At 36.6% G+C, this 14,764-nt stretch overlaps 1 protein-coding gene across 1 annotated transcript in view; it reads right to left on the bottom strand.

The window, feature by feature from the left end:
- CNTNAP2 (contactin associated protein 2) overlaps nucleotides 1-14,764 on the bottom strand; it is a 1,777,718-nt gene that overhangs the window by 796,842 nt on the left and 966,112 nt on the right. Inside the window, exon 11 of the mRNA XM_034648877.1 lies at nucleotides 14,289-14,453. Coding sequence (XP_034504768.1) covers nucleotides 14,289-14,453 — 165 coding nt within the window. The remainder of the gene's footprint in view (nucleotides 1-14,288; nucleotides 14,454-14,764) is intronic.

Below are 14,764 nucleotides of genomic sequence, written 5' to 3'. Positions count from 1 at the left end.
TGATTTGAAGCACAATCAGAAAAGTCATGCCAAGGGACTTCAAAATGATCATATTCAATAACAAGTGTTTTTTATATGCATTACATACATACATACACACATGCACACACACACACACACACACACACACACACACACACTACCACCACCACCACCCAACACCCAAAAGGGCACTGAGCAGGTTGGGGCTTCAATCTTTAATATTGGAATCATACATGAGAAATGCTTAAGTAACTCCATAAAAAAAATGGAGAATAGTAAGTATTTACATACAAGCTTTCAAATTATTTCTGCTTTTTTTTTTAATAAAAAGCACAATTGACTGGTTTAAAAGTAAAATAAGCACTATGGTACATACATCTTTGCTACCCAGCTCCATTACTGATGGATACAGAATCCTGGTCCGTAAGCACAGGGGCTCAGGATAAAACTTCCACTGTTGTATTACTAATTTTTAAATGCCTAATCTTAAAGTAATTAGAAATGAGATATACTATATAATAAATCTTTATGAAGATTATATGATAAAAGAAGTTTACACATTAGCATTTGAAGTCAAACAACATTGAAGTTTTTGAGCTATAAGATTATGTTTAATGTTGGAATAAATAAAATGCACACTATTAGGTTCAGTTGGAAATTGAACATGAAATATCTGAAGGCTAGAACAAAATCAAGTAATAAATGATCAAATCAACAGGAAGACAGCCCCTCAATCAACAAGGCTGATAAGAACAGGCCCCCCAGTTATGGATTGTATAAGTCACAGGAATAAGGAATATAGTCAAAGGTACTGTAATGGTGTTGTATGGTGACAGAGGGTCCTACACTTATGTGTGAGCACAGCATAATGAATAAATTTGTTGAATCACTATGCTGTACTCCTGAAACTAATATAACACTGTGTGTCAACTACACTCAAAAAAATTAATTTAATTTAAAAAACTGAAAGCTAAAAAAAAAAAATCAAACATGAAATTAATCCCTTCAGGGATTAATCATCCTTCTTGGGCATATGGAACGAGAGGTGAACAGATATATTTGAGTCAACAGGTACCAACAAGAATTTTTGTCAGAGAAAACTGAAGGATATATAGGAGTATCCACATGTTACATTACATGTGGATGATTTCAACAATGGAGTAGAGAGCAAATAGATGGCTGCTTGGTGAGAGCTGACTGTTCAGATCAGGGAGTGTCTAATGATGTTAATGGAATATTCTGTCTCTGGTTTCTGGGCCTTTTCAGGAGAGATGAGTGAGTTAGGATGGGAGCTGTCAAAGGTGAGAGGGATCCAGAGGCTTGTCATAGGAAATTTTTCATAATAATATTTTAACTAGTTACAATATGAAGACATTCTCTTTCGTTATGATGATAAAAGAGACTATAAATAAATGACTATAATAACAATGAAAACACAACTTAAATCCTCTCTATTCTTAATACCTACCTGCCTAATCTAACCCTGGGCAGTGCTTATATAAAGGCAATAGTCATTGTGTGGAAACAATAAGTAGGATTATAAAGTTTTTACACAGTGTAGAAATACTTCTTTTAAACATGTATTTTTTTCATTATCTGAAAACAAAAGCAATTATCTTATAAATAAAACTCCACTTGAACGGCCTTTGGTTAAACTAAACAGATATTGAAAGCTGCAAAAGATAGGACAGAAGAGTTACTGGAGTAACAGTGATCCAGGGGTTGAAGTCTGCAAAGATGAAGAACTAATGGGCCAAGGGTTTGTGAATATCCACAGTAAGAAAAGGTAGAAGGTGATAAAATTAGCTTTAACACTGGAGCAGTGGAGGGAGGGAAAGGAGGTTTATGAAACTGCTTATTCATCAAATATACATACAATGGGAAAAGTAGTTTTGGAACCACTTCAAGAAATATAAGTCTTATGTACTCTATAATTATTAAGATTATGAAAAGTATGATCAGGATATTAAGCATTTTAATCAGATTTTTCTTTGGGTATATAAGCTACTGCTTGGCTGATTCCATGATCTTTGCAACAAAGATCAGCCTAGCTGGGCTAACTTGATTAAGAGATACCTGTGAACTAAATCCCTTCACTGGCATAACAACCACAGGCATTTAGGTGTTTACCTAATTTTGTGAATTGGGAAAAGGATCTTAAGGGTGGTCAAAGTGTGCCTTTTATTTTTTTTAATTTTTCATCATATGTCTTGCAACCAGAAGAGACCATTAATCAAAAAATCTACATACCTTAGCCTGTCATACATATGGACACTTAAGAGTCTGACAGTGACCTGCCTTTAAAGCCTTAGCAACCCCTATTCAATCCTGTTTGTAGTCCATGACTACAGGTTAGGAAAGGTTAGGAAAGTAGCTCAATCAATCCTTATCTACAGATGATTTCCAACAAAGGACCTGGAATTACGACTTTTTCCTTTTTAGCAAACTCATCTTCAAAAATTGACCTTAGGGGCCTGTGGGTGGCTCAGTTGGTTAAGCATCTGCCATGATCTCAGAGTCCTGGCATCAAGTCCCACATCGGGCTCCCTGCTCAGCAGCGGTGTCTGCTTCTCCCTCACCCTCTGCCCTACTTACCCACTTATGCTCTCTGTTTCAAATAAAAAAAAAAATCTTTACAAAAAATTGACATCAGGTATTTACAGTCAGAAAGCTCTGTTCCAAAGCAATAGTANCCCCACTTATGCTCTCTGTTTCAAATAAAAAAAAAATCTTTACAAAAAATTGACATCAGGTATTTACAGTCAGAAAGCTCTGTTCCAAAGCAATAGTAAAAAAAAAAAAAAGTATTTTGAGGGTTTACAAAAAAATATGCTCAAGTATTTACTGTTTTGGGAAACTACATGTATTTCAAGTAAGATGTTAAAGGTGGTAATTCTGATGTGTTATCTATGTCCATTTCTGGGAATTAACAATCCACCCTCTATGTGAAGAAGGTATTATGCACATAAGTGCAGTTAAGTTCACTTAATTATCTGTGATTATTATCTACTAAGATGGGGTCAGAATTAGTGATCCTGCTCAAGCCTTCAGTTTGATGATTTCTCAGTTAAAGAGACTGTATAAGTCAGGGTATAAACAAGGTCTAAACATCCCAGGAATAAGACATGTGCTTGTTTGCTTTTAATATAGAATGATTATAAGTTCAGGATGCCTGCATGGTAAAAAATTGCTTCAGGGTCCTGGAATAGTGATTATATCTATAACATAAATAATATTATAAATAATATAAATATATTATCTATATTATTATAGGTAATAATATAAATATATTATCTATATTATTATAGGTAATAATATAGATACAATCAGTAGTATATATCAGTATATATATGTATATATATTATATCAGTATCTGTAATTTAGGCCCATTATTTATAAATTTCTTCTTTTTTTAATGAGATAAAGTTGGTATATAACATTGTATTAGTTTCAGGCATCATCATAATAATTCGATATTTGTATACACTACAAAATGATCACTGTAATAAATCTAGTTACCATCTATCACCATACAATTGACCCTTCACCTGTATCATCCACCCCGCAAGACACTTCCTTTCTGATAACCACCAATCTGCTCTCTGTACCCAGGGAGTTTTGTTTTGCTTTGTTTTTTAGATTCCACATATAAATAAATTAAACAGTATTTCTCTTACTCTGTCTGACTTACTTCACTTAGCATAATATGCTTAGGGGCCATCTATGTTGTCACAAATGGCGAGTTCCTTTTTTTTTTATGGCCTGGTAGTATTAATATTCATATAAATAAATAAATAAATAAATAAAAAATAAGACGGCTAGTGTATATATACATACATACATATATATGTATATATATCTTCTTTATTCATTTATCCACTGATGGACGCTTTTGTTGTTTCCATTTCTTGCCTATTGTAAATAATGCTGCTATGAACATAGGGGTAAATATATCCTTTCAAATCAGCATTTCTTTGGATAAAAACCCAGAAGTGGAATAGCTGGGTCATACGGTAATTCTACTTCTGATTTTTTGAGGAACCTCTGTACTGTTTTCCATAGAAGTTGCACCAATTTTTACTACCATCAATGGTGTATGAGGATTCCCCTTCTACCACAGCCCCCCCAAAACTTGTTATTTCTTATCCTTTTGATAACAGCATTTCTAACAAGTGTGAGGTGATATCTCATTATGGTTCTGATTTGCATTTCCCTGATAATTAGTGATGTTGAACATCTTTCCATGTGCCTGTTGGCCACCTGCATATCTTCTTTGGAAACATGCTTATTTAGGTTCTCTACCCATTTTTTTTAATAATAATTTTTTATTATGTTAGTCACCATACAGTACATCCTTAGTTTTTGCTGTATCTCTGCCCATTTTTTAATCAGATTTTTTTTTTTTTTTTTGCTGTCCTTTGACTTGTTTCCATATTTTGGATATTAACCCCTTGTATGATTTGCAAGCTTTTTTTCCCATTCGGTAGGCTGCCTTTTCATTTTGTTGATGATTTCCTTGCTGTACAGAAGCTTTCTAATTTGATGTAATCTCATCTGTTTATTTTTGCTTTTGAAGTCAGATCCAAAAATTCAACACTAAGACCAATGTCAAGGAGCTTACTACCTATGTCTCTTCTAGGAGTTTTATAGTTCTGGGTTTTACATTCAAGTTTTCAATCAGCTTTGAGTTAATTTTTGTGTATGGTGTAAGTCCAGTTACGTTCTTTGCATGTAACTATCCCGTTTTCCCAGCATCATTTATTAAAGAGATTATCCTTTCCCCTTGTCTCTTGTCATACATTAACTGACCATGTATGTGTGGGCTTATACCTGGGCTCTCAATTCTCTACCATTGATTTTTGCATCCGTTTGTTTTTATGCCAATACCACACTGTTTTGATTACTATAGCTTTGTAGTATAGTTTGAAATCAGAGAGTGTGATACCTCCAGCTTTGGCTATTTGGGGTCTTTTGTTGTTCCAAAAAATTTTAGAATTATTTGTTCTACTTCTGCAAAAAATGTCAGTGAAATTTTGATAGAGATTTCATTGAATCTGTGGATTGCTTTGGGTAGTATGGACATTTTAACCATATTAATGTTGTCAATCCACAAACATGAATATCCTTCCACTTATTTGTGCCTTCTTCAATTTCTATCATCAATGTCTCATACTTTTTAGCATATGGATCTTTCACCTCCTCAGTCAAATTTAACTGAGGTCTTTTATTCTTTTTTGATTTCAATTATAAATGGAATTGCTTCCTTAATTTCTCTTCCTGACAGTTNATCATCAATGTCTCATACTTTTTAGCATATGGATCTTTCACCTCCTCAGTCAAATTTATTCTGAGGTCTTTTATTCTTTTTTGATTTCAATTATAAATGGAATTGCTTCCTTAATTTCTCTTCCTGACAGTTCATTATTAGTGTACAAAAATGCAACAGATTTCTATATACTGATTTTGTGTCCTGCAAGTTTACTGAATTCATTTATTAGTTCTAACAGATTTTGGTGGATTCTTTAGGGTCTTCTATGTGTAGTATCATGTCAGCTGCAGATAGTGACACTTTTACTTTTTCCTTTCTAATTTGGATGATTTTTTAAATTTTTTCTTGCCTAATTGCTGTGGCTAGGACTTCCAAAACTCTATTGAATTAAAGTGGTAAAAGTGGACATCTTTGTCTTGTTCTTGATCTTGGAGGAAAAGCTTTTTGCTTTTCACCATTGAGTATGATGTTAGCTGTGGGTTTGTCATATATGGCTTTTATTATGTTGAGTTATCATCCCTCTATACCCATTTTGTTGAGAGTTTTTATCATAAATGGATGTTTAATTTTGCCTTTTCTGCATCTATAGATACGATCATATGATTTTTTTTTATCCTTCATTTTGTTAAAATGGTTGTGTCATGTTGATTTGTGGACATCAAACCATCCTTGTATCCCTGGAATAAATCCTATTATTAGAAGCTATACCCACAGGCAGCAGATTTAAAGTATGCAAACATATATAGTCCTATGGGCCACAACTGTAAACCCTGCTGACTTTCAGACAAGAATATCTGGAGGTGTCCTCTGGGCAACAGTTGCAAGAATCAGGCTTCAGACAGGTGCATAAGCTCTTTTCTGGCAGGTACCAGACAGCAATGAAGAGTTTTAGGGAGGGCTCAAAGATGATGTCTCCCTGCCTACATTACTTAAGAGCACCTCTGAAGCCTGTTTCTCAGGTTGAAGCTCCAGGACAAGTAGATGGGTCTTTTTCACAAGCAAACTGGGGGTATGTGTTTGACTCTGCTTTCTGTGCAGTGCTCTGTATGTGGTAGCACAGAATTATCTTTCTTATTATTATAGTTCCATGGGGCCCAGGAATGCAAGCCCCTCTGGCCACCAGGGTTAGGTGATCAAGGGGCATTATCTGTGTGGACTGAACTCATCTGCCAGCTTTACTGAGGCTGTGGGGCATGCTGAGGCTGGGGTACACCTGTGGCTTTAGCAAGACACTGTCTCTTTGTGCCCACCTGCACTATTAAGGTAGAGAGAGAGTGCAAAAATGGTGCTCACCAGCATCTTTGCTCCTGAAGAAAGTCTCAACTGGTACCTGTCCCTCTGGCAGATGCTTTAAGATTAACAAATGAGTCTCTTTCACAAAATATCCAGTCACCACTCAAACTGCTGCTTTTGCACTGTGTCCTGGGATAAGTAAGTCTACATGTGAGCCCCTCACAAAGAGTATCTCAAATCACCACAGCCCCCAGGGTCCTCTGAACGTAAGACCCTCTGGTTTCCAAAGTCAGATGCTTTTAGGGCTTCATCTCTCCACTGCAGGTCCCAAGAGTTGGAGTGTTCAATGTGAGGCACAGACCCCTGATACTCAGGGAGAAGCTGTGTACCCAGGATATGCCTCCCTATTGTGTGTCACTGCACCAAAGGGGTTTTTGGCAAGACCACCTCTCTGCCTCTCCTACCCATCTTGATGTGGCCTTTTTATCCCTTCTTGTAGAGGGAACTGTTCAGCTAGCTTTCTGTTCCTTTTCAGCAAGAATTATTCCATATGCAGTTTGCCCAAAAATGGANAAGTTTGTTGTTTGCCCAAAAATGGAGAGAGCAAAATAGTCCAGAAATATCTTTTAAAAAAGTTTTTAATTCTTTTCCAAANCAGTTTGCCCAAAAATGGAGAGAGCAAAATAGTCCAGAAATATCTTTTAAAAAAGTTTTTAATTCTTTTCCAAATAAATATTATTTAGTTGCTTTGGGGGGAAAAATGATTTGGTGTGTCTATNAATAAATATTATTTAGTTGCTTTGGGGGGAAAAATGATTTGGTGTGTCTATGCGAGAAGGTGAGTTCAAGGTCTTCCTATGCTGCCATCTTGGACCACCTCCCCGCCCCCCCTCTTGTGTGTATAAAATGCGTGTATGTATACATATATATACATAATATACTGATATTTTATATACGGTATATGTATACACACACATACAGGGAAATATCAGATATCCAGATAGTTTAGCTGTGCAATTTAGATGTGGATAAATATACTATAACTTATATTTTAATAATTTTAAATAGAAAAATGGGTGATGTAACTGAATCTTGAATAGAAATACTGATAATCCTCCAATGTCACATTTCTATATAGAAAAGAAACTGTAATGTCTATCATCTATTAAGATTTCTTTATAAAATTATTTCACAGTAATATTTCCTATTTCTCTAACATCAATATCTTTGCATAGTCTTGAATGAGTTACAAAGAGAAACATGGATATTAGAAAATCCTCTCAGTGTAAATTAACTTTTAAAATAACATTTTAAATGATACTAAACACTGATTTTCAAAACACCTACTCATTTGTTAGCTGCTAAACCGACAATGAGTCAGTAATAGCTTAATTCAAAACAGTGATAATATATAATTCATAAAGGTCAAAACTAAATTCTGAGTAGAGATGCCATCTGTGTTCCTCTTAAGTGTATTTCTATACTCCAGAGACAGGCTTTTCTGGGGCGGCCCACATTACTATCACCAGGCATTGTTTTATTCTCATCTATAGGAGATGAGCTGAGAAAACACCCCCTAAACTCTTTCTTTGTGATGAATTTTGTATTCTCAGTGGACTAGCTTACAAATATTGACAGAAATTTTGAGTACTCACCTACAAATTCATGTCTGCAACTGAGCTGTACAATTTGAATTCCTGACTACCCTCAGAAATTATTCATAATATAATACTAGTGCAGCATATAATTTCCAACAAATATTTCCAAATGTCAAACATATGCAACATGAAATCTATTTAGAAAACTAATACAGTATCAGTATTTCATAATCCCTTTTAAAATGTATCCATTTAAATAGCCTTTCTGGATAAGAATAATTTCAAATGTTCATTCCAGCATCTCTGCTGCCAATGGTGACCTGTCAGAAAGTGACAGAATGAAGTTATATGAAGCTATCTTTCACTGTAGCATTATTCACTGTGGTCAAGATACGGAAACAACGTAAGTATCATCAATGGCTTAACAAATAAAGAAAATATGATATATACATACACACAATGGAATATTATTCAACCTTAAAAAGGAAAGAAATTCTGTCATTTCTGACAATCTCTAGGGCATTATGCTAAATGAAATAAGCCAGACAGAAAAAGACAAATATAGCAAAATGAGTATGTGGAATCTAAAAATAAGTAAATACACAAAAGCCAAACTTACAGAAACAGAGAGTGGAATGGTAGTTGCCAGGGGCCGCGGGGTGGGGGAAATGGGAAAAGGTTGGTCAAAGAGCACAAATTTTCAGTTATAAGATAAAGAAGTTCCAAAAATCTAATATACAGCATGATGACAAAGTTAACAATTCTGTATTGTACACCTGAAAATTGCTAAGAGAGCAGATCTTAAGCATTCTCACCACATACAAAAAAGGTAACTGTATGAGGTGATGGATGTGTTAATTAACTTGATTATGGGAATCCTTTCACAGTGTATACATATACCAAATCATCACACTGTTAACACTTTAAATGTGTTACAATTTTGTCAATTATATCTCAATAAAGAAAAAAAAAAGTGAACATCTGAGTTGTGTACAAATGAATACTACAGCATCTCTTCTGCTCCTCCATAAATATTGTCAAATGAACAAATTAATGAATAAATTAAATGTCTCTAAAGATTCAGGGAGCAACGGAACATACCCTATTTCTAACTTTATTTTGCCCTTCTGTTTTATTCCTCTTGACAGCACTGTGATACTTAATGAATTCACTCTAATGTCAAAAATTGTGGTGTTCAATATGTACTTTGGTGGCTTCGTTGGTTAAGCGTCCAACTTCTGATTTTGGCTCAGCTCAACCCGCACTGGGCTCTGAGCTGGGCATGGAGCCTACTTAACATTCTCTCTCTCCCTCTCCCCTGCCCCTCCCCCGCTCATGCTCTCTCTCTCTCTCTCTTTCAAAAAAAAGGAAAGATTATACTTAATATTTTAGAATGACTTCATATGGCTGGAGGAATTTTTAAACCTCAACACCTCAACAGAGATGATATTCTGCATACAGTCCTCTCGTTTTACTGAACTTAAATAGTAATTATTGCCTTCATTTCTGGCAATATACACTTTATGAATGGTGCAATTTATAATTTTAGACAAATTAATTCCATTAGCAAGTTATTAGTTTATTTTTTTCTTTTTTTTACTTGTCCCAAAGATAACATTGGGATTATTCACCAACATTAATTTGTACCTTTTTCTAGCTGGTACAACCTCTGCTTCTAAGGTTCCTTTGATAAAATGATGAGGCAGGAAAGGAAAACTGACTCCTTTTGTCAGTTTTTTATCCAACACAGCACATGGCAAAGCAAAGGCTCAAGAGAGAGCTCATGGCATCAGATTAGTGAATTTCAGAGCGACCACAGCTAATTAGTCTTCTAGGGCTCCAGCTCTGGACGCATGCGACAGGCTCGTGTGCTGCTTGGCCCACACCTGAGCCCAGATGAAGAAAAAATCTCTGTGAATTCTACATAGTAATAATACTGGTAACATATACTAAGCCAATACCCACAAAAATGCTGGTAAACAATCTAACAGGGAAGCTCCAGCTGGGTACGTTGGCTAATCCTGTCTTTCCAACAAATATAATAAAGCTTCCAAGAAACTTCAAGCCAAATTTCAAGCTCAGGCACAGGAAATATATTAACTTCTGCCTTCTCTTTCTCCCCTGGCCCCGCTTCTCAAACTTAATTGGAAGGAGGCATTTTATAAATAAAGTCATTAAATAAAAATGAGCCATCCTGCCAGACAGTGTGCTATGATATAGAACAGAGAGCTTGTTTCCTCCCCCCTTTTTAATATTCCAACCAAACATTTGAAAAAAAAATCTCCCTATAACCCTGGCCACTTGTCCGCATCTCTGTGGCAGAACATAGGGCCCACACGGCTGAAACGCTGCCAGGAGGAGTGGAGGGGAGGGCTCATCAGGAGGCAAGCGGGGCATTCCTGTGGCGCCATGCTTGAGTTTGAAAGCTTTCCAATCTGTGAGAAGGTGAGCCACAGGGAACTTGCTCGCAGGCTGGAAGATGGCAAGACAGGCAGGGGGTAGAGTGAAGATAGGAGGGCAAGGATTCTCCACCCCGGGAAATAAACACTCACTCTGAACCTTTTTATTTGAATGACTATTTGTTTACTTGCTCACATCTTCTGTCATATGGTGGTTGCAGATTCAATGTTTGAAAGCTGCTGGAATTTTTTTGTAATACTGGTGTTGAGGGAAATGTTTCTGCATAGGTTAAATATGTTTTATTTTTAGGAAACATGCTTTGAGCATAGTATTTCTGGGTCCATTTAGTAATGCGTACTTTCAACACTGAGTTTAGCAGAATTTTGATTTTCTATCAGGCACAGTAGGTTTAAGAGAGCACCGGGCAGGATCTGCTTTAGGCTCCATTCCCCAGTGAGAGTCAAGCTGGTGCTCCCAGACTTGGAGGCAAGGCCGAAAGCGATTTCTTTACCTTTAAATACTATCCGGACTTGTAGTACAGTAGAAAGTCGGCAACTTGTTCTAGTTTCTTTTCCAGAGAAAGTGCCTTTTGTCTTTGAATGAGTCTTACTCCATTACTAACAGATGATAATGAAAAAGTCCATTGGCCAGTCAATTGTTTGAAATTCAGGTATGTTTTGCCCTTTTGGCGTAAAAATATGCTGCTGATGGACTTGTTTACCAGGCCAGCCCACAAAGCCTAATTCTGATTATCAGCCACTGCTCCTAAGTTTTAGACTGTCATTAATGTGGGAAAATTCATCTGTACTTAGGGCTCTGGGAAAACACTTCCCTACTGAGTGATGGCCCTCAAATCAATAAACTGTGCCAGATGGACAAAGGAGATGTTCTTGGAAACATGTGACTTTGCTACCTCACTCACTGCATGTCTATGTCTACTTAAGAAAAGTTATATACCAGGTTGTATGTCCTGAATTGAAGAATAAACGTCAACTAAGTGAGAACCAGAACTTTCTCAGGGCTATTAACATAGAAAGATGATTCTTTAACCAAGCATTCATATATCAGAAAAATCCTGTTCAGTAAAACATGGGCTTTCTTCTCCTTTTAACAAAGATAAGCACCAGAAATCAAAATTTCTGATTTCCCACCAATGAAACTTTCACTGTAGAAATCATCAGGATATGGTTTGGGAGGAATATTATTAGTTTTAGAAAATAAATAAATACCATTGAATTACGGTTTCCATCACTTTGTGAACCTGTGGGTATTGGCATATACTTATTAAGCAGTTATAAGTGATTTTTACAGAACAAAGGAAAGAAAATACCTAGAGCAACATGAATTAACTCTTATTTCACTATGTTACTAATTGACTTCCCTTATTCATCAAACCAGCTTGATGGCAAACATTTCATAATAATTGCATTAACTTTTGTGCAAACTTTAAATGGCACCCTTAAAAAAAATCTTTCCCTAGGTTTTAATTAATCTTGAATATTTAATACACTTTTGCATAACTTAAGCAAAGGCTTATCTTTTTTTCTTGCCTAGGGCTCTTGAACTTTAATTAGCATGCATCATATCTTACAAATTTTGGTGTTGCTTTTAAGGAGCAATAATTTTGATCCATTTAAACTCACCATCATCAGATATGGGTTCCATATAATAATAATTACATTGCAAAAGGAAGGAATAAAAATGAGAAAAGAAAGGGAAGTTTTCTGAAATCCAGGTTTTTCTTCACGGGTGTTCTCTAAAATGCCAGAGATGAGTTATAGTAGTTCCTAGTATTTCTATATTATTTCTGTGATACCTATCAGTTATTTGGGTGAAATAGTAAAAAAGCAAGGATTATAATTAATACAGAGTATAAGATTATATCTTATACAAATGCCCCAATACTTGTCCTGTTAGTCCTCCAACAGAAGGAAAATTGATATAGGTCTTTTGAGAGGGGACAGAAGCTGTTCCAGTCAAACCCAGTGACCGGTTCCTACAGGGCACCTGACTCAAAGGCAGCCAAACCATAGATTTAAGATGAGAGCCTGGTGAAAAAAGATAAATTGAGCCAACGCATTTCCTCTCTAGCATTTGAAATAAGAACTAAGAGAACAATTGGCCAGCTAACAATGAGAGCTGACCAAAGGAGTTGTAGGACCCAAAATGGGGCACTGTGAAAACTGAAGTTGTATTCATTTGGATGGATTCAATTGTAAATAACAGAAAAGACAACTGAGTCTGCCTTCTTAAAAAGGAAATTTATTGGTTCAAATAAGTGAAAAGTATAGAGGTATACAGGCTCAATCAAGTAACTTAGAGTCACCAAGATTCTAACTTAAATTCTGTCTTTCTGAGGGTTCCCCACCTTGTTTCCAGCCTAATGCTGCCCACTGCTCATGATCCCAGATGGCTTTCCAGGATGGTGGGCCTCAATCACATGCACATGCTGGAAGCAGTCTCAGACGCCGCAGTTATAACTGAAGACAGATTAGCTTCACTGAATCCAAACAGAAACTAGAGGCTGTTGAAAAGGGATGGGCTGGGGGATGCCCAAAGGAAATTGGTTGTTGAGGAAGCGAGCAATGCATACCCATAACAAAATTTGAAGAGTACAAAAACTATAAGCAAAGCAGTCTTGTTGGTTTGGGTTTTAAAGGGGGGAAATGAGTGCATTATAGCTCTTATATGTTCAGGTAGAAAGTCTGGGTGTGAATCTGGGCACCCATGAATCTGTGCCTTTAAAACTGTTTCGAATCAAGAACTTCTGCTCACTTCAGTCTCAGTGAGGTCTGCACCTGTCAAGTAAGGTGACCTTGAATCTTGGCTTATTCAGTGTAGAACCAGTTCATGCCTGCTGTATTCCTTTCATTCTCAAAAGTGGCCCAGTTTCCTGGCAAATTATGTGGTTATCCTACTGTTATGACACCTACTTTTGAATTTCTACACACTTGTCCCTAATTGTTTCATGTGTAGCTTTATGATAAGTTGTCTCTATTTGGACTAGATTGAGTTGGTCTCTGCAGAAGATATTTCTAGCAGGAGGAAATTCCAAGCTAAGTGGGAAGCAAGGCAGTGCCTTCTACTCAGGAGAACTGAGGTGGGAAAGCAAGGGTGAGGGTCCTGCAAGCAGGGTCATGGAGAATATTCTGGATGACTGAAGGGGAATCTGGAACACTGTTTTGGTGAGAAGTGACAGAGCTTGGAGTTTCCATGCTCATCTTGGATTCTGCCTTCCATCAATTCTGAGCTAGAGAATGACATTTCTTCATAAATTAACTAGACTCTTTACTTTTTCCCTCTAGCTTGTTTATAATCAAGAACCCTGAATTGTACAGTTTCTTACAATAAATGGGTGAAATTAAGACATAGTTGTTAGAGAGAGCATCTAGGAATGAGTCAGTCAACAAGTACGGAGAAACCAGACATTTAGATATTGCTATATTGTTTGTATCCTTTCAACACTAGAGACCTACAGCAACTTACTGAAAAACAGCTTTCTATTTTCCTTTCTAATAATTAGTAATGTAAGTCAAAGCACTCTAAAGATGACAGGTGATACATGTGAGAAACAGAAGGATTTCAGTTTTGATTAGTTCCTACAGTCTTCCATGTGAGAAACAGAAGGATTTCAGTTTTGATTAGTTCCTACAGTCTTCCAATCACCAAGCCAGTCTACTTCATACAATATCATTTCTATATCATCTGCTTTGGCTTATTTTCCCTGGAAATGATAAAGAAAACAGGCTTCCCTCTTTTATTAGCCACACCACTTAAAAGACCCACATCATCAGCATCCCTCTTACCACCCGAGCTGCATTTTCCGCACACCTGGGAGCCAAGATGCAGAGCCCACGTCTTTGTCATACTCGAGGTGTGGCTCATGAACCAGCAGCATCAACATCATCTTGGAACTTGAGAAAAATGTAGAAACTCTGTCCTCACTACAGATCCACTGAATAGAAACTATCCTTTAACAAGATCCCAGATGATTCACATGCACATAAAAGATTGAAAAGTGCTGGACTAAAACATGTACTCTCTAAAAAAAGTAGCTGATTGTTTTCCTCATATTCCTGTCTCCCCACCCCATGTTCACCTGCCCATGATTAGTCTGCATCTCCAGCAAACCCCTCCATCATTCACCCCTTCCATTGAAAGCACTCCTCTTGGCACAGCTATCTACCTTGTAAGCATCTTTTGGATTCTAATTTTTATACCCATCTGTTTCAGCCATGCTGCAGCAGTCCCATCTACTCTTCCAGGTCTTTACAGTGTTTTC

Source organism: Ailuropoda melanoleuca, chromosome 1 (genome assembly GCF_002007445.2).
Source record: "Ailuropoda melanoleuca isolate Jingjing chromosome 1, ASM200744v2, whole genome shotgun sequence".
In the NCBI taxonomy this organism is placed as follows: domain Eukaryota; kingdom Metazoa; phylum Chordata; class Mammalia; order Carnivora; family Ursidae; genus Ailuropoda; species Ailuropoda melanoleuca.
This window is presented reverse-complemented; position numbering and strand designations above follow the sequence as displayed.